Below are 21608 nucleotides of genomic sequence, written 5' to 3' on the forward strand. Positions count from 1 at the left end.
GAAGAAAAATACACACTCTTTTCAAATGCTCATGGCAGTTTTTCAAATATAGACCACATGATAGGACACAGAGCAAGCCTCAGCAAATTCGGGAAAACTGAAATAATTCCAAACTTTTTCTCAGACCACAAGGGCTTGAAATTGGAAATCAACCACAAAGAGAAACCTCAGAAACTTGCAAAATCATGGAGATTGAACAGCACACTATTAAACAATGAATGGGTCAATAATGAGATCAAAGAAGTCAAAAAGTTTCTGGAAACAAATGAAAATGAACATACAACAGTACAAAACCTATGGGACACAGCGAAGGCAGTCCTGAGAGGGAAGTTCACAGCAATACAGGTTTACCTAAAAAAGACAGAAACATTTGAAATAAATGACCTAACCCTACAACTTCAAGAACTGGAGAAACAACAACAAATAAATCCCAGAGCAAGTAGAAGAAAGGAAATAATCAAGATCAGAGCAGAAGTGAATGACATAGACGCGAAAAGAACCATTCAAAGGATCAACCAGTCCAGAAGCTGGTTCTTTGAAAGGATAAATAAAATTGACAAGCCTTTAAGCAGACTTACCAAGAAAACAAAGAGAGGACCCAAATATATAATATCAGAAGTGAAAGAGGAGAAATAACAACTGATACCACAAAAATATATAGGATTGTAAGAAACTACTATGAATAATTATATGCAAAGAAATTTGAAAACCTCAATGAAATTGACAAATTTCTAGAAAAGTATACTCTTCCAACACTGAAGGAGGAAGAAACAGAAAGCTTGAACAGACCGATAACAGCTGGGGAAATTGAAGCAGTAATCAAGAAACTCCCAGCACACAAAAGCTTTTGGCCAGACGGTTTCACAGGAGAGTTTACAAAACATTTAAGGAAGAGCTGACCCCTGTCCTTCTCAGTCTATTCCAAAAAATCCAAGAGGAGAGAAGGCTCTCGAACTCTTTTTATGAGTCCAGCATCACCTAATCCCAAACTAGATAAAGACCCTACAAAGAAAGAAAACTACAGGCCGATTTTTCTGATGAACATAGACGCTAAAATACTCAACAAAATATTGGCAAACCGCATCTAGCAATACATTAAAAAGATTGTCCACCATGATCGAGTGAGATTCATCCCAGGCATTCAGGGATGGTTCAATATACGCAAATCAGTAAACATGATACATCACATAAACAAAAGGAAAGACAAAAACCACATGGTCATCTTGATAGACACAGAAAAAACAGTCCATAAGGTAGAGCATCCATTTATGATCAAAACACTCAGTAATATGGGAATAAATTGGGCATTCCTCAACGTAATAAAGGCCATATATGAAAAACCTACAGCCAACATCATACTCAATGCGCAAACGCTAAAAGCTTTCCCACTAAAATTGGGAACACGACAAGGATGTCCACTTTCACCACTTCTATTCAACATGGCATTGGAAGTCCTAGCCACAGCGGTCAGAAAGAAAAAGAAATAAAAGGCATCCAAATAGGAAAGGAGGAAGTAAAACTATCATTGTTTGCAGATGACATGATAGTGTACATAGAAAACCCTGTAGATGCCACCAAAAAACTACTCAACCTAATAAGTGAATTTGGCAAAACAGCAGGATACAAAGTCAATATTCAGAAATCAAAGACATTTTTGTACACCAACAATGAAATAGAAGAAGAAATCAGAAAAATATATACCATTCGATATAGCAACAAGAAAAATAAAGTACCTAGGAATAAATTTTACTAAGGAGGTAAAAGACCTGTACACAGAAAACTATACAACTCTGAAGAAAGAAATTAAGGAAGATACAAATAAATGGAAGCATATACCGTGTTCATGGATTGGAAGAATTAATATTATCAAAATGTCCATACTACCCAAAGAAATTTATAGATTCATCGCAATCTCCATTAAAGTATCAATGACGTATTTCACAGAAATAGAACAGACATTTCAAAAATTTATATGGAACCATAAATGACCCTGAATAGCCCCAGCAATTTTGAGAAAGAAAAACAAAGTAGGAGGGATCACAATACCAGACATCAAACTATATTATAAAGCCACTATACTCAAAACAATCTGGTATTGGCACAAGAACAGACCCCTAGACCAGTGGAACCGAATAGAAAGCCCAGAAATAAGCCCTGGTTTATATGGGCAAATAATATTTGACAAAGCGGGCAGAGGCATAAAGTGGAGTAATAATAGCCTCATCAACAAATGGTGTTGAGAGAGCTGGACAGCTACATGCAAAAAATTGAAACTGGATCATCAGCTGACACCATACACAAAAAGAAACTCAAGATGGATAAAGGACTTAAATATAAGTCGCAACACCGTAAAAGTCCTAGCAGAGAATATTGGCAGGAAATCTCAGATATCCCACGCAGCAATTTTTTCACCGATATGTCTCCTAAAGCAAGGGACATAAAGGAAAGAATAAACAAGTGGGACCTCATAAAAATAAGAAGCTTCTGCACGGCTAAAGAAAACATCAGCAAAATGAAGAGAGAGCCAACCGTATGCGAAAATATACTTGCTAATGATACATCAGTTAGAGGTTTGATCCCTAAAATATATAAAGAACTCACTCGACTCCACTCCAAGTAGACAAATGATCCAATCAAAAAATGGGCAAAGGACTTGGGCAGACACTTTCCAAGGAAGACATACAGAACGCTCAGAGATATTTGAAAGGATGCTCGGCAGCAGTAGCCATCAGAGAAATGCAGATCAAAACCACCATGAGATACCACCTCATACCGGTCAGAATGGCCATCATAAACAGATCAACAAACAACAGGTGCTGGCGAGGCTGTGGAGAAAAGGGAACACTAGTACACTGTTGGTGGGAATGCAGACTGGTGCAGCCACTGTGGAAAGCAGTGTGGAATTTCCTCAGAAAGCTGAAAATGGAACTGCCTTTTGATCCAGTGATTCCCCTGCTGGCACTATACCCTACGAATCCCAAAACGCCAATTCAAAAGAACCTATGCAACCCAATGTTCATAGCAGCACAATTTACAATAGCCAAGTGTTGGAAGCAGCCTAAATGCTCATCAGTAGATGATTGGATCAAAAAATAATGGTACGTTTACACAATGGAATACTATGCAGCAGAAAGAAAAAAAGAACTACTACACTTCGCAACAGCATCGATGGAACTCGAGAGCATTATGCTAAACGAAATAAGCCAGGGGGTGAAAGACAAATACCATATGATCTCACCTATAAGTGGAACCTAACCAACAATACAAAGATGCAATGGAAATAAGACCAGCAACACTGAAAGAAAAAAGAAACCAACAGAGACAAGAGGGAAGGAGGGAGGTGGGGTTGTGGGGGAAATGGAAGGGAAGCGGCAAATCAAGGAACATATCACTAGGACTCATGGACAAAACCAAAGTGGGGAAAGATTGAGGGAAGGAGGGGGAGGGGGGCAGGGGAAAGTGGTGGGGAGAAGGCGGAGACTAATGTATTTGAGAAAGAAAATTAATTAATAAAAGAAAGAAGAAATTTCTACTTTTTGCAACAGCATGGATGGAACTGAAACTATTATGTTAAGTGAAATAAGCCAGTTGGTGAAAGAGATATACCATATGATTTCACTTATAAGAGGAATCTAATATACAAAATAAACTAATGAGCAAAAAAAGAATCGGAGGCATGGAATCATGGAACAGACTCACAGTGGTAAGAGGGGAGGACAGCATATGGGGCTGTCTGAAAGAGGGTGAAGGGAAAAGTCAAAAAACACATATGAAGGACATATGAACATGGACAACAGTGTGGGGACTGACTATGGAAGTTGGGGACAAACTGGGCTGAACTGAACGAAGCAGGGAAAATTGGGACAGCATAAACAATAATAAAGAGAGAGAATCTACTGAAAAGGAAAATATTTTTGCAAATGGCACATCAAATAAAGGATTAATATCCAAAATATATAAGAAACTTGAAGAACTTAATAAAATAAAAATCATCCAATCAAAGAATGGGCAGAGTACATGAAGAAACATTTCTCCCAAGAAGATATAGAGACTGCCAACAGACATATGAAAAGATGTTCAACAGCACTAACCAGAAGGGAAACCAAATCCAAACCACAGTAAGACATCACTTCCCATCAATCAGAAAGGTTATTACCAAACAGTCAACAAATAACATGTGTTGGCAAGGATGTGGAGAAAAGTGAATCTGTGAGCACTGTTGGTGGGTATGCAAAGTGGTGCAGCCACTGTGGAAGACAGTATGTAGTACATTCCTTGAAAAACTTAAAACTAGGTCTACCGAATGACCTAACAGTTCCATTTCTGGGTATTTATCTGGGAAAAAAAACCCCACTAATTCAAAAAGATATATGCACCCCCATCTTTATTGCATCATTATTTATAATAGCCAAAATATGGAAGCAACCTAGGTGTCCACTGATAGATGAATAGCTAGATATGGTACATATATATGATTTGTTACTCAGCAATAAAAGTGAATGAAATCTTGCCATTTGTGACAACATGGATGGACCTGGAGTATGTTATGCTAATAGAAACAAGTAGGACAGAGAAAGACATAATACCATAAGGCTTCACTTATATGTGGAATATAAAAACAAAGAAACAAAGCAAAAACAGATTCACAGAAACAAAGACCAAACTAATGATTGCAAAAGGGGAAACATGAAGGGGATTACAGTGAAAAATATTGTGATAAATTTGCATTGTGACAGATGATTACTAGACTTAGAATGGTGATCACATTCTAAGGTATATAAATGCTGTATCATTGTACTGTACAACTGAAACTACAATTATATTATATACCAAAATACACTAAAATTTAAAAATATATATAAAATGGGTTTCTTGTAGACAAAATAAAAAGTTTTATAAAAAATAATAGAGTTTAGGGGACATACCTAAGAACATACTTAAGTTCTTAAAAGTTATGTTTTAATTTCACATCAGAAAACTAGCAAATCAAAATGTGACAACATGGTGATACTACACAGTGATAAAAAAATTTTCATTGCAAACAAATTTGTGTAATTAAATATAGTGATTTGGTTGGAAAAAAAACAGATCAAGCAAACAGCAGCATGGATAGTGCATATAGTAAGGGTAGGGCATGGACGGCTCACCTCTGGAGAACACTGCTTAGTAATGGCCCTGCCTGCTCCTGTGATCTAGGAACCCTCAACAAGGCAAAAGTTAGGGGAGGGCTGCACAGACAGCTGCATTTAAAGGCCATCTTTCAAAGCATGCCTCCAGTAGGCTTCATTGTGCCTCAAACAGCCTCTCCAGGTACTCAGACAATGAAAAAGGTCTTTTGCTAAGGGGCAATTATGCTCATTCCTTTAAAAAAAAAAAAAGACTTCCTACTTAACATCATTATAAATTGTTAATAGGTGCTTTAAAGTGATGAGGTTGCAAGTGGCCAGGAACAAATGATACTGGTTTCTGCACATCAAAGTAGGGAGTTTGAATATTACACTAAATGCAAGGAGAAGTCACTGAAGGCTTAAAAAGAGACACATTAGGATTCTATTTACCTGGTTGCTAGGTGAAGGATGACTTGGGAGGTTGCAGGAATGTAGACAGATTCTGGGGAATCTACTGCAGTAGTTGAGGAGGCTTGGGCCCAGGAGGTGGCAATGCCAATGAAGAGGAATAATGGGCTGGATGTAAAGCCTAGCACAACCTCATGCAAACATTTGCTCAACAAACATGTACTGAGCTCCTCCAGGGCCAGATTCTATCCTTGACTCTGAAGACTTAGGGGTAAACAAGACCCAACTCCTTACTCACAGAGCTTACACGTGGGGTGAAGAGTCAACAAACAAAAGTCAATAAAAACTCATGCAGTTATAAGCAGTCTGTTGAAAACACAACAGGAAAAGGTGACTAGGGGACCATTCAGGTAGTTTGGATGGGTGACAAGAAAGAGGTGACAAATTTCATGAAATCTTTCACTTGTAACAGACTCAATAAATGATATCTACTAACATCATTATCATTAATATAAAATAAAGTACTGTGTGATTATATTTTGAGTAAAAACTGCCTTCAAAATTGCTTAAATGGCCCAATAGTCTTCCTCATCTAATAGGATCTAACAGGATCACAATAATCTAGAGATCCCTTTTATTAAATGTATTGGGGTGACATTGGTTAATAAAATTATATAGGTTTCAAGTGTATAATTCTACAATACAGACTTGTATACTGTATTGTGTGTGTCACCATCCAAAGTCAAGTCTCTTACCATCACCATTTATCCCCCTTTTATCCATTTCTACCTTCCCCAACTCCCTTTCCCTCTGGTAATCACCATACTGTTGTTTGTGTCTATGAGTTGAGGTTTTTTTGGCAGGGAGAGCTTAATCCCTTTACTTTTTTCACCTCATCCCTATACCCTTTCCTTCAACACTGGTCAGTCTGTTCTCTGTATCTATGTGTCTGTTAGTTTATTTCGTTCATTAGATTCCACATACAAGTGAAATTATATAGTATTTGTCTTTCTCTGTCTTATTTCATTTAGCATAACACCCTCCAGGTTCATTCATGCATCACATAAGGTAAGGTTTCCTTCTTTTTTATGGCCAAGTAGTATTCCATTGTGTAAATACACCACAACTTTTTTACCCACTATCTACTGATGGGCACTTCGGCAGCTTCCAAATCTTGGCTATTGTAAATAACACTGCAATGAACATAGGGATGCAAATATTCTTTTAAATTAGTGTTTTGGGTCTCTTTGGACATATACCCAGAAGTGGAATTACTGAGTCATAGGCAGTTGAATTTTTAATTTTTTCAGGAAACTCCCTACTATTTTGCACAGTCCCACCAACTGTGCACAAGGGTTCCCTTTTCTCCACATCCTTGCTAACACTTGTTTCTTGATATATTAATGACAGTCATTCTGACAGGTGTAAGATGATATCTCATTACTGTTAAAATCTGTATTTCTCTGATGTCAGAAAATCTTCATAGCCCAATTAAAACTAATTAAATTGAAAAAGTAATTAAAAAAAAAAAAAACTCCTGGACCAGATGGCTTCACAGCTGAATTTTACCAAATATTCAAAGAATTAACACCTATTGTTTTCAAACTATTCCAGAAAGTTCAAGAGAAGGGAAAACTCCCAAGCTCATTTTATGAGGCAAGCATTATCCTAATTTCAAAACCACACAAAGACACTACAAAAAAAAAATTATAGGCCAATATCCCTGATGAACAAAGATGCTAAAATCCTCAACAAAATATCAGCAAACTGGAACCAGCAATAAATTTAAAAGATCATATGATACATAGGATGGAGTGGGATTTATTCCAGGGATGCGAGGTTGGTACAATATTCACTAATCAATAAATGTGATACACTCCATAAACAAAAAGAAAGATAAAAATACTATGATCATACCAATAGACGCAGAAAAAGCATCAGATAAAATCTAGCACCCATTCATGGTAAAAACTCCCAACAAAGTGGAAATGAAGAGAACATACTTCAACGTAATAAAGGACACAGCCAACAGTCATATTCAATGGGCAAAAACTGAGAGTGTTTCCCTTAAGATCAGGAACAAGACAGGGATGTCGACTTTCACCACTCTTCATAATACTGAAGTCCTTGCCACATAAGTAAGACAAAAAGAAATAAAAGGCATCCAAATTGGAAAGGAAGAAATAAAACTGTCATTACTTGCAGATGACACAATACTTTACATAATATAGAGAACCCCAAAGATTCCACCAAAAAACTGCTGTGACTGTTAAATGAATTCAGTAATGTACCAGGATACAAAATAAATATCTAGGAATCTGTTGCATTTTTATACACCAATAATGAACTATCAGGAAGAGAAACTAAGAGGACCATAACATTCACAATTTCAAAAAAAAATTACCTAGAAATAAAATTAACAAAGGATGTAAAATACCTGTAGTCAGAAAATTGTAAGACACTGAAGAAAGAAACTGAAGAAGATACAAATAAGTGGAAGCTGTGTTCATGGATTGAAAGAATTAACACCATTAAAATGTCCATACTACCCAAAGCAATCTATAAAATCAATGCAATTCCTATCATGTTACCAACAGTGTATTGCACAGAACTAGAACAAGTATTCCAAAAGTTTGTATGGAATCACAAAAGATCCTGAATAGCCACAGAAATCTTGAGAAAGAAGAACAAAGTTGGAGGAAGCACATTACCTGTTATCAAACTATACTACAAGGCCATAGTGATCAAAACAGCACGGTACTGGCATAAAAACAGGCCCACGTCAGGGAGCACACAGAATACAACCAATCACTGTTCTATCTCAAGGGTATGAAGCATCTGTTTAATAAGTATGTCTATTACAATGAAAATAAGAATTTTATGTGTCCTGGTCTGAAAGTGGCCTCAAACAACAGGTTCATTTTATGAATACTACAAGTAAGAACTGCACTCTCAAAAACAAAGTTATCTTTCACAGCAGTCCTGCCCTTCTCTCCCAGCCCCATTTAACTGGTTCATGCATAACTACTCCATATTGTATGAACTTTCTTACTTAAGGAAGGAGTATTGCAACAAAATTTCATACCAGGAAGTTAAGTGAGCACACACCACTCCTGAGATTTTTTCCTTTGATCCCAGTTACCTGTGTAGGAACTCCTGCTTTGAAAATGGAAGGCCCAGATTTTCCTGGACCTGCTCTATAGCAAAAAGCTTTGAGGCTTTTCCAGTTCCTGTTTCTAAAAGTGTTAGTATGAGACTAAAACTGCTTTTTAAGAAAATTTGAACCATACCTAGAGGAAAGCTGTTATCGGGCATGTTTGTTTTTCTGATCATTTCATGCCAGCACCTGGAACTCAGTGCCTGGCACAAAGAACCCACAATACAAATGTGTACAAAAATGAAAGAAGGAAGAAGGCAGGGTTTTTATTAGATGTCTTAATTTTCACCTCTAGGTGGGAGTTATTTCAAAGCATATATTTGTGCCTTTGATCAGTAAGAAAATAGTAATAGCTACCGTCAAGGACTATCCTTATCCAATCAATCCAAGACCACCAGGGTTCAACAACATTTAACAACAGTCACTTTACTGACTTACTGCAATGAGAGAGCTGCTCCATGGCTCCTTGCAAACATTATCTCTAAGACTCATAACAACCCTAAAGGTTGTTTTATTGCCCTAATTTTACTCATCAGGAAATTACAGCTCAGAAAAGGATCCTTCCTCAAAGTCACATGGCTAATAAATCCTTATCCATCTAACCTCAAAACCCTCACAGAGAAACTCAGAATATCTATACCCCAGGCCTGGGCCAAGCCCATAAAATGTTCCTTGAGACACTGTAAGCCAGTGGTTCACAATTTTTTTTTTTTTTAACTATAGGAGGAAACTTTGCTTCTTGCAAATAAATTCTTGCTAAAACCATAAAGAGACACATATTTGAAGTGCAGGATGATGCCCTCCTTGATCTGTCCTTAGCCACTGAGGCAAAGGCAATGAGTGCTACTGTATGCTTTTAAATCTTTAATTCAACTTAATCAGACATGCTCTCTGCATCTGCACATCACTTTTTTCAAAGCTCTTTCAAAAGGTGTGCAGACAGAACCTTCCTTTATACTCAGACAGGAATGATTCACCACTGCACAGCTCTATAGCTCCACCATTCCTAGCTGAAGGAACAGCAAAAGAAAATAAATGGAGGTTGGACAGGAGGGAGAATTTGAGAAAAGGCATTTATATGAGGTGGCCTAAGCCCGTGGCTTGAGTGACTGGTCTGGGGCCAGATCAGGTCAGGAATGACCTGAGGAACACGCTGCAAATGGCCTTCAGTGTCATACTAAGCACTATGAACTTTTGTTTTTATGCAAAATTAAGTGGATGAATGATATGATTAGATCACAAGTATGCCTAAGAACAGACTGATTGTTTTAAAGGATTTGATAAATTCTAATTTGGTTCAAAATATAGGTTGATATAAATGCAAGTATCTGTGTAGTTTATAAATTAAAATGGCATCTAATGTGACTATTTCAGAGTACCTAGGAGGCCTGAGACAGCAGGACAAGTTTTTTTCGTGTTGCTCAGTCTTTCCTGCCAGGATCTGTGTCAGGTCAAGTGACATAGACATGAGGAGAAGGTCATCTCTGCAAGGAACCTTGATGGACATACCTACATGGACAAGAGGTTGGTCAGAGCCCCTGTGTAGGCTGAGAGATGAGCAGTACATGGGAGCAAACTCACAGCATGTGACACACTGTCTGCTGGCTCCTCAGTTACTCCTAGTAGCTATGCAAGTGATTATACCACAGGTGCATCAGATTTACCCACTCAGCCCTCCTTTTCCTGCTACTTTCCAGCTAGAGGTGGCCTTGTGATCCAGTCCTGGTCAGTGAGATGTAAGCATAGTCAGGCAGCTAAGTGGGGCTTCTGGGAAAGCTTTGGCCTTCCTCCTTAAAAGGGTCACTCTTAATGACTACAACCCTCCATGCTTCATCATTCTCATTCTTGCCAGGGCCACAAGCCTTGGTGCCTGGAGGCCCCATTCCCACCTTGAGACCATGAGGTGCTGAGCATGAGATTGACAATATGCTAAGGAAGGTGGCACACAGAGAAGAGAAAGTACCTGGATTCCTGGCAACCTCTATCAGCAACTGCATCAGCCCTGAACCACCTACTTTCAGATATCTTGTCACTGGAACTATATAAATCCATAATTATTTAAGTTACCAGAGTTGGATTTCTGTTACTATCAGTCAAACGCACATCTAATTGAGGTGACAGATTCTCTGTGACCTCAATTAGACTCTCTGGTGACTCCCTGAGATTGCTTTTACCCAAAAGTAAATGCTTTCTCTTGGAAGAAATAGGGTTTTCCTCTATTAGTCACTGTCCCCAACACACACCGAGAATTTGCCTCACTAGAAAACTGAACTGCCACACAGCCCACTGTATGGTCCCAGAGCACATTAAGGACCTGTATCAACAAGCTCATGTCTTTAAAAGAAGAGTGTAACATGCAAGGTTAGGAAAACAAACATCCCAAGCTATGAAAATAACATATTTCAGTGGCACTCTACCTTAGAAATGCAACTTGAATGACTCATGGAATGTCCCAAAGTCTTCTCATTCTGCAAGAAAACCAAATAGATGATTAAAATGTGCAAGGAACAAGCAACTGTTCAAAAGAATCCTACTGACAAATCATTCTCTCAACTAGAATTTGCTGAACACAAACGTCTGGGTCAGCTAACAGACACTGGAGAATTTGGAAAATGCATCAAACAATAGTCTCTGCCCTAAAGGAACTTAACAGGAAAAAAAAAAAAACAAAACCACCCAGGAATTTGGAACTAACTGTAAAAATAAGAGGGTACTAAATGTATTATGACACATTCAAATGGAGGTTCAGAGCCAAAAAAACTATGTTCAATTGCATGAGGTATAGTCCAATGTATGAGGACTCCTGTAGGATGGGGAAGAGAGGAGAGCTGACCCCACTCAGTTCATTTGGTTGTCAGTGTTAGGTACTTAATAGCAATATCTGCACAGTTCACATCTATTCCCTCAAGCCTGTTTCTCCTCTTGAATGAGAGAAATCTGAGTCATGCTAGCTTATTCCCTCTCACAACTCTCCACAGTTCAGTCACAAAGTCTTATATCAAATTCTTCCTTCTCAACATCTCTCAATCTCAAATATCATCTTCATTTCTATTGTCAAAGCATTAGTTGAGGTTCTCTTCATTTCTCAAGTAACTCTTTGGTCTTTCTGCTTTTACATTAACCTTCCTAAGACATAACTGTTATCCACTGAATTGTGTTCCCCCAAAATGCATATATTGACGTCCTAATCCCCAGTGCTCAGAATGTGACTATATCTGGAGATAGTGTCTTTAAAGAATTAATTACATTAAAATGAGGTCAGGTTATTAGGGTGGGCCCTGACCTAATATGAGTGGTGTCTTTATAAGAAGGGGAAATTAGGACACAGATACATACAGAGAGAATACCATATGAAGACACAGGGAGAAGAGAGCCATCTACAAGCCAAGGAAAGAGGCCCCGGAAGGAACCAAACCTGCTGACACTTTGATTTCAGACTTTTAGCCTCCAGACTGTTAGAAAATCCCTGTTGTTTAAGCAATGCTATCTGTGGTATTTTGTTCTGGCAGTCCTAGCAAATGAATACAATAATCTTTCACACTATAACTTTTTAAAAAATTAGTATTCCAAATGTCAATCTAATTTTAAAAATAAGAAAGTAACTTTCCCTGAAACAACTCACCCTTGCTCTAAACCCAAATTAAAAAAAAAATATTACAAATGGAAGACATGATGTTTCTTCTTTTTTGAGATTATCTATTCTCTATTTAGGTAACATTGGTATGCAATTAGCACAGGAAGACCAGAGAAGGTTGAGATGTAATTAAGCAGGTAAAAGGGGAGAGGGAGGGAGGTCTGATCCACATGAAAACCAGCGTGGCTTAACAATCAAGATGTTCTAAGTGCTTTCCAGATGGTCAAATAAATGAAGGATTCTGCCCATTCCAACAACAAAGCTGGGGACAAAGATGCCAGTCACAGCCTCCCTGAAGAGAGAGTCACCCCAGGTCTGCATGCCTCCCTGCACTCTTTCTCACAGGGTGCCAGGTTCCAGCAGTGCCCTGCTCCTCCCTTTTGTGAGTTGTTGAATTGTGCCATCCAGGCTGGCTCTCGGAATAAATAACTCTAAGTTAAGCCTGCCTCTATCAGAAGCATGTTTCATACTTTGCACAGCACTTAGCAGACAGAGAAAGAAAAAGAAGAGTAGGAGTGAAGAGACCAACTGAAACATACAGCACTGGATGATCAAGGCTGTACTTAAAGCAGTGAAAGAGTGAAAGTGGAGGACTGACGTATTCTAGTCAGGGGTCTAAGCCACACCCTGGTTTCTATCTGTGCGTCTACAAGACGGGGATACAACACGAGTGAGAGAGACAGCGGGGCTTGCCATGCACACAGTTTGCTTGACAAGCCTGAGGGAAACCGAGAATACGTACACAGTGAGCAGTGTGCAGTGTCATACTGTGACACCTGAACACCCAGGAACAGAATCAGTTTTACAGGGAAAACCCGCAAAATCAGTCATTTATGACATTAGGAGCTATAAACAAATGACAAAACCCATTATCAATACAGAGTTTTACATCTTTTTAGAAAACAGCTATGGGGGATTCCTAAGTTTTAAAAAGCACCTTTTTCTATCCCAATTTAACATTATGCTCACATGGCAAAACCCTTGAGGCATTCTAATTAAACTTAAAAGTGAAATAAGCACATTACCACTACTATTACTTAATACATAGAATTTTTTCCTGCTGTAATAACTCTTAAAAATAAGAAGAGAACTTTATAATACCATGAAAGAGAGGCTGTCAGTTGTTAAGGAGAGAATAGAGACAGGAGGAAAGAGGTGTAACTATATGAAAGTAACTGAGGGGTCCTTGAGATAATGGATCTGTACCTTCACTACATCAGTGTTAATATACTGGTTGTGATATTTTAATATTGCTTTGTAAGATGTTATCATTGGGTTAAAGTACAAGGAGGGAGTCAAAAAACCCTGGAATTCATTTAATAAAAAAATGTATTTTTTTTTACGTGTTTGAACTGCAGTCATCTTCCAAGTATTCTCCATTTGATGTGATATATTCATGGAAACTTTTTCTCACCACTCAGAACAGTGTTTTAAACTTGTCAGTTTTTATACCTTTTAGTGATTCTTCCATTTTTTGTTTCACCTCTTCCACATCAGCAAAATGTTTCCCTTTGAGGATTGTTTTCATCCGAAGAAACAACAAAAAAAAGTCTCTCAGGGCAAGATCGGGTGAATAGGGAGGATGAGGCACGGGATCATAACCTTTTTGGTCAAAAAGGTCTGAACATTCAGTGGGGTGTGGGCAGGTGTGCTTGTAAATCACCCATCGTGAAATGAGCAAATGCATTTAAAGAGCCTTTAAAAAAATTTACTGAAGCCCAACACAGCCTCTTACAACAACGCCAGTTGGTACACTGATACAAATGGGTTCCTAAGACACACACCTAGGGGTGGAAGCCTGTAGTATAGGGAGCCTGCTCTCGAGTAGATAATTCCAGGGTTTTTTGGGTTCCCCCTCATAGATAAGAGGACATGAAATATTTCTGTTTCATCTTTTACAACTACTTGTGTGAATCTGTAATTTACAGTAAGTAAACATTAGGTCATTCAGATGACCAAAATATATTTCTCATATATATTTGGTCATTGTCTAGTTCCTGGCTCACAGCTCCCAAAACCATTGGAATTAACTTTTGATAATGTTAAAGGTGTGTTTTGTTATGTTAACGAGGTGACTTTTGGAAAGTACCTAAGAATGGGAGCTGATTGCCAATGAAGCCAACTCCCTGATCAGAAGGTTGGAACTTTCAGTCCTATCCTCTGAACTCCAGAGAGGGGAAAGGGGGTGAAGACTGAATCAACTGCCAATACCAATGATTTAATCAATCATGCCTATGAAATAAAGCGTACATAAAAATCTAAAACGGCAAGGTTGGAAAGCTACTGGCAGGTTAAAAATAAGAGAGGGAAAAAAGATACACCTTGCAAACAAAGTAAAAATATCCAAAACATGGAGGCCATCCCAAAAGTCCATCAATGAATATACTGATAAACAAAATACAGTATTATCCACATAATGGGATACTTTTTATTCAGTCATAAAAAGTAATTAAGTATTGATACATTCACAACATGGATAAACTTTGAAAACATTATGCTAAGTGAACGGAGGCAGATACAAAGGTCACATATTACATAAAATATCCAGAATAGATAAAACTATAGAATTAGAAAGTAGACTGGAGATTGTCAAGGGCTGGGGAATAGGAACATTAAGTGTTAATGGGTACATGCACTTACATCCTGAGTACTAGAGCCTCTGTCCCTGTAGAATTGAGGTATGCCATCCTCCTCAAACCCTGCTGCCTAAGAGTTTTTAATAAAGGTTTCATTATGTAGGCATGATTGATAAAATCACGAGCCACTGGTGGCTGAACTCAATCCCTGGTCCCTCTTTACTCCCTGGAGGTTAGGGGAATGGGGCTGGAAGCCCCAACCTTCTAGTCACGTGGTTGGTTTTTCTGGTGAGTAGACCCCACCCTGAACGTTTCTAGGGGACCACCAAGAGTTAATTCATTAGCATAGCTTCAGGTTTGGAGAAAGGGGTTTATTATGAAAAGAAAAAATACTCCCAGAGCTAAGAAGATTCCAAGAATTTTAGGAGTTCTATGCCAAAAACAGGTTACAAATCCAGCTCTCTGTATTTGGTGGACTAAACTGCTAGGTTTTTGCAAATCTGAAGGGCTATACTATTACTCAGCCCCTAAATCAGTGACTCCAAGACTTTGAACTTCATGATCAATCAAGTTTCAAAAGACATTCAGAAATGTTTTACTCTGCCAAATCCAGACAGTTAAAAAAAAAAAGCATCATCATGTCATAAAAGAGAGAATAGTTCACTACCAAAAGAGACTTTAATTAAAAGCTAGACAGAGTGGAAGATGGTGGTTAAGTAGGTGGAAGCAAGTTCACTTACTCTTGCACCCAACTCAGGCACTTAGGTGAACTTCTGAAAAATAAATTGAACAGTTGATGGACTCTTAGCTGATATGAAGTTTGGAAGCCAGAGTACAGAAGATGCTTCAAAATGGGTGATTAGGAGGTTTTATAGGTCGATGGGGAAAATCCCCAGGCATGGCACCAGCAGCCACAGCAACTGCATCTGTGGAGAGCCTGGTCAAAGATAGCAGCTTAGCACTTCCCTCCCCTCCCAGGGCAGGGAATCCCCAGACCCAGGCCAGGAGCAACTTGAATACACACTCATCAGGGAGATCCAGGCTACTCATGCACACAGCAAGCGGCACACCCATAGTTGCAGCGACAAACACCAACAGGGAGAGTGCCAGAGAGAGACAGAGAGATACTGTCTGTAACTGGATCTGGTGGAGAAGGACAGCTGCGGCCAGCTGTGACTGTGACAGACTCTTGACTTTTTGGACAGGCGGTATGTACAGAAAGCTGAACAATGACAGCACTGCAGTGGGGAACCCGGAGAGACATTTTTAAAAGGGAAGCTGAGGTGTGCTGGGCAGGGACTGTGCACCTGCAGCTGTCCTGGCAACAAGGCAAAAGGATTGAGGGTGCTATTTGCTCCCACTCAGTATAGCTGGGCATATTGATCAAAAAGGTGCAAAGGAAGGTGATTTCTTGGCACAAGCCCAGAGCAGCTGTGCAGAGGGGGAGTGTGGGCTGCTGTATGCTCTGAGGGCAGTGGGCTGGGAACTGTGCACCTGAGGTTATTTAAAGCCAAACTGAGTCCCCTTCCTAGGTGGAACCTCCAGGGAGAGAAGGTTGTGCCCAGCCCCCTCCTCCTTCAGGAGCAAGGGAAGATCTGCAGTAACAGCTGGGCAGGCTTAACAATCTGCAGAGGGCATTTCCACAAGACAAAGACAGCAAGAGGGACACCTAAAAAGGGCCCACTTTGAACTCCTCACAGAGACACAAAGCACACCGGGTTCCAGGGCCCTATTCCACTGGGGCCATCAAAGCAGGGAGTACAGAAAGTGGTGCAGCAAGGGGGACTCAGGACTCTGCTCAGCCTTGGCTCGCACACAGAGCTACTGTCTACACCAACCGGGAGAGAGCTGACACTCTTACACAGAATGCCAACTCCCCCTGTGAAACAGACAGCTATTTAATCAGACACTGTACATTACTGGAAATAAGCTGGGACAGACTAAGATGGGAGGAGGAGGGGCGGGGGTATCACACTCACAATTTTCCCAAAACTGAACAGTCCTTCCCAGGAGAGACAAAGAGGTCCCACCTTCTCCATCACAAAAGAAGCTCCCTCTAGAGGCAGGTGAAGGAGATACAGGCAGTGTTGCCAGAAGTTGGACTACACACCCTGGGACCTTGAGCTGATAAAAAAAACAAAACCAAAAATCCTCAACAAAATATTGGCAAACCGCATCCAGCAATACATTCAAAAGATTACCCACCACGATCAAATGGGATTCATCCCAGGCATGCAGGGATGGTTCAATATACGCAAATCAGTAAACATGAAAAATCACATAAATAAAAGACAAAAAACACATGATCATCTCGATAGACACAGAGAAAGCATTCGATAAGGCACAGCACCCATTTATGATCAAAACACTCAGCAAAATGGGAATAAATTGGGTATTCCTCAATGTAATAAAGGCCATATATGAAAAACCTACAGCCAATATCATACTCAACGGGCAAAAACTGAAAGCTTTCCCACTAAGATCGGGAACATGACAAGGATGTCCGCTTTCACCGCTTCTTTTCAACGTAGTATTGGAAGTCCTAGCCACAGCGGTCAGACAAGAGAAAGAGATAAAAGGCATCCAAATAGGAAAAGAGGAAGTAAAGCTCTCATTGTTTGCAGATGACATGATAGTGTACATAGAGAACCCTGCAGACTCTACCAAAAAACTCCTCAACCTAATAAGTGAATTTGGCAAACCAGCAGGATACAAAGTCAACATTCAGAAATCAAAGGCGATTTTGTACACCAGCAATGCAATAGAAGAAGAAGAAATCAGAAAAAAAAATACCATTCGATATAGCAAGAAAAAAAATACAGTACCTAGGCATAAATTTAACCAAAGACGTAAAAGACCTGTACGCAGAAAACTATACAACATTGAAGAAAGAAATTAAGGAAGACACAAATAAATGGAAGCATATACCGTGCTCATGGATTGGAAGAATTAATATCATCAAAATGTCCATACTACCCAAAGAAATTTATAGATTCAACGCAATCCCTATTAAGATACCAATGACATATTTCACAGAAATAGAACAGACATTTCAAAAATTTATATGGAACCATAAACGACCCCGAATAGCCTCAGCAATTTTGGGAAAGAAACACAAAGTAGGAGGGATCACAACACCAGACATCAAACTGTACTACAAAGCCACTATACTCAAAACAATCTGGTACTGGCATAAGAACAGACCCATAGACCAGGGGAACAGAATAGAAAGCCCAGAAATAAGCCCAGGTCTCTATGGACATCTAATATTTGACAAAGGGGGCAGAAGCAGAAAATGGAGCAATAACAGCCTCTTCAACAAATGGTGTTGGGAGAGCTGGACGGCTACATGCAAAAAATTGAAATTGGATCATCAGCTGACACCATACACAAAACTACACTCAAGATGGATAAAAGACTTAAATAGAAGTCGCAACACCATCAAAGTCCTAGAGGAGAACATTGGCAGGAAATTCTCAGATATCCCACGCAGCAATTTTTTCACTGATATGTCTCCTAAAGCAAGGGACATAAAGGAAAGAATAAACAAGTGGGACCTCATCAAAATAAGAAGCTTCTGCACAGCTAAAGAAAACATCAGCAAAATGAAAAGGGAGACAACCCTATGGGAAAATATATTCACTAATGATACATCAGATAGAGGTCTGATCTCCAAAATATATAAAGAACTCACTCGACTCCACTCCAAGAAGACAAACAATCCAATCAAAAAATGGACAAAGGACCTGGGCAGACGCTTTTCCAAGGAGGACATACAGAAGGCTCAGAGGCATTTGAAAGGATGCTCAGCATCACTAGCCATCAGAGAAATGCAGGTCAAAACCACAATGAGGTACCATCTCACACCGGTCAGAATGGCCATCGTAAACAGATCCACAAACAACAGGTGCTGGCGAGGCTGTGGAGAAAAGGGAACCCTAGTACACTGTTGGTGGGAATGCAGACTGCTGCAGCCACTGTGGAAAGCAGCGTAGAATTTCCTCAAAAAGCTGAAAATGGAACTGCCTTTTGATCTAGCGATTCCCCTGCTGGGACTATACCCTAAGAACACCAAAACGCCAATACAAAAGAACCTATGCACCCCAATGTTCATAGCAGCACAATTTACAATAGCCAAGTGTTGGAAGCAACCTAAATGCCCATCAGTAGATGATTTGATGAAAAAAATGATGGTACATCTACACAATGGACTACTACGCAGCAGAAAGAAAAAAAGAACTACTAAACTTCGCGACAGCATGAATGGAACTCGAGAGCATTATGCTAAGTGAAATAAGCCAGGGGGCGAAAGACAAATACCATATGATCTCACCTATAAGCAGAACCTAACCAACAATACAAAGATGCAAGGAAAATAAGACCAGCAACACTGAAAGGAAAAGAAACCAACAGAGACAAGAGGGAAGGAGGGGGGGGCGGGGACAGGGAAGGGAAGGGGAAAGTCAAGGAACATATAGCAAGGACTCATGGACAAAACCAAAGGGGAAGATCTGAGGGAGGAAAGGAGGGAGGGGGCAAGGTAAAGAGGTGTGGGGTTGGCAGAGACAAATGTATTTGAAAAAATAAATTATAATAAAATTATAAAAAAAGAAAAGGAGTCCCAACTAGGAAAAAAAAAAAAACACACAAAAACCCCAAAACAATCGAGAAAGAGGTCAGAAGGCAAACACCAACAGTTGAGATTAATATCACCCAGCTCCTCCTCAGAACTTGCATTTTTTTTCTTTCTTTCTTTTTTTCCTTTCACATAGCCTTTTAATATTTCTTCTTTTGCTTCAACTGTATTCCAACAAACTCACTACCCTTGGTCTTTTATTTTTTATTTTTATTCAGATTATACAATTTTTTTCTTATCATTATTTCAAATCCCACAGAGCACCCTTCCCTGCTCTTACTCCATTTTGCCTTCTTCCTGACCTTTCTTACTGTCATTGGAAACTTGATTTTTCTCCCATGCTACGCCATGTTGCTTACCTTACACTTAATATTTCCCCTCCATCTATCTTTGCAAGAGCATTCTTCCTAAGTCAGCTCATATATATTCTTCTTCCCTCTCTTAAAATAGTTTTATTTTCTTCCCACCTTTATAAATTGCAGTTAGTTGGGAGAGATATCACAGTTATTGCTGTTCTTCTCCAATGGTATTCCCATTTGTTCACAATTTGTTTGTACTTTCAACCCCATAGGATACTCTCCCCCATCTTACTCCATTTTTCCTTCCCTCTGCCCTTGATCAGTTGAGTGAGGAATTTTATTTTAACTTTTTATATATGTATTTTTTCCCTTTCTTATCCTGGGTTCTATTCCATATTCTTATTGGTTTTCCTCCCCCATCTTCTCAAAATCATTTTTCTTTACTGCAGACATCTCATATTCACTTTTCTCCTTTGTACAACATTTTTATTCCCTTTCTACCTTTATTAATCATCACTCAGCTCTTGCTGTTATTGACAAGGTTTTCTGCAATTTTGATCCTGCTATTAGTTCAATAACATTTTAAATTTTACTTCAAACATCATAGTATACTCTTCCTTTTTCGTATTTCATTTTTGCCAATAACCTTCCCTGTTTTACTTACATTTAAAATTTGTTCTCTCCCTTTCTTCATTTTGGTTCTATCCTTATAAATTCTCCCCCCTCTTCTCACTCAAAAACATTTTCCTATCTTTTGGACATATCTTCCCTTTCTCCTATCTTATAATATTCTTATTCTCTCTTCACCTTTATTAATCTTTGCTCAATTGCAGTTGATATGCTGATGTGGCAGAGGGGTTCTTTTTGCTGGCATGGGTTTAGTTTTCTGAAATACTACTTTGTTAACCAACACCTGTACAACATGATACAAAACAAGATGGAAGTTGTGACTACCAGTAAGCCAGCTGGAAGGGAGAACCCACCAACAAAGGAGCCGCCAACAAACAAAGCTCAAGTACGACAAAAGAGCCCACATAAACTAAATAAAAGACAATCCTAGAGCATCCAGATTGGCAGATCAAGGAGACTGCACCACTGAGTCCCACAGAACGCCTACCACAGAAGTCCACTCCATGAAGACAGGCAGATAAAGCAGAGCACCCTAAGACACAGAGACAAGCAAAAAGAGTCACTTAAAATGGAGAGCCAAAGAAAGAACCCCTAACAGAAAGGAATAGAGGAATACCCAGAAAAAGAGCTAAATGAAATTAAGGCAAGCCATCTATCAGACACAGAATTAAAAAGATTGGTTATAGCGATGCTCAAGGAACTCGGTGACAACTACAAGGAACTGAGTGGGGACTATAGTAGCATGACAAAGGAAATAGAACCTATGAACAAGAATCAGGAAGAAATGAAGAATACAATATCTGAAATTAAAATACATTAGAAGGAATTACAAGCAGGCTGGATGAAGCAGAGGACTGGATCAGTGAGCTGGGAGACAAGGTGGAAAGAAATACCCAGGCATAGCAACAAAATTTTTTTTAAAAATTCAAGAAGAACAAGGATAGTTTAAGGAAACTTCAGGACAACATGAAATGTAACAACATTCACATTATAGGAATATCAGAAGGAGAAGAAAAAGAGCAAGGGATAGAAAACCTGTCTGAAAAATGACAGAAGACTTCCCTAACTTGGTGAGGGGAAAAGTCATGCATGATCGGGAAACACAAAGAATCCCAATCAAGAAGAACTCAAAGAGGCCTACTCCAAGATACATCATAATA

At 39.1% G+C, this 21608-nt stretch overlaps 1 protein-coding gene across 2 annotated transcripts in view; it reads right to left on the minus strand.

The window, feature by feature from the left end:
* MARCHF8 (membrane associated ring-CH-type finger 8) overlaps nucleotides 1-21608 on the minus strand; it is a 135643-nt gene that overhangs the window by 37568 nt on the left and 76467 nt on the right. For both annotated transcript variants that reach the window (XM_054576889.1, XM_054576891.1), the window contains exon 3: nucleotides 11091-11141. In XM_054576889.1, coding sequence (XP_054432864.1) covers nucleotides 11091-11141 — 51 coding nt within the window. The remainder of the gene's footprint in view (nucleotides 1-11090; nucleotides 11142-21608) is intronic.

The sequence above is a fragment of the Pteronotus mesoamericanus genome, unplaced genomic scaffold (genome assembly GCF_021234165.1).
Source record: "Pteronotus mesoamericanus isolate MK-2021 breed Mesoamerican mustached bat unplaced genomic scaffold, CSHL_Meso_final contig_35, whole genome shotgun sequence".
NCBI classification, from domain to species: Eukaryota; Metazoa; Chordata; class Mammalia; order Chiroptera; family Mormoopidae; genus Pteronotus; species Pteronotus mesoamericanus.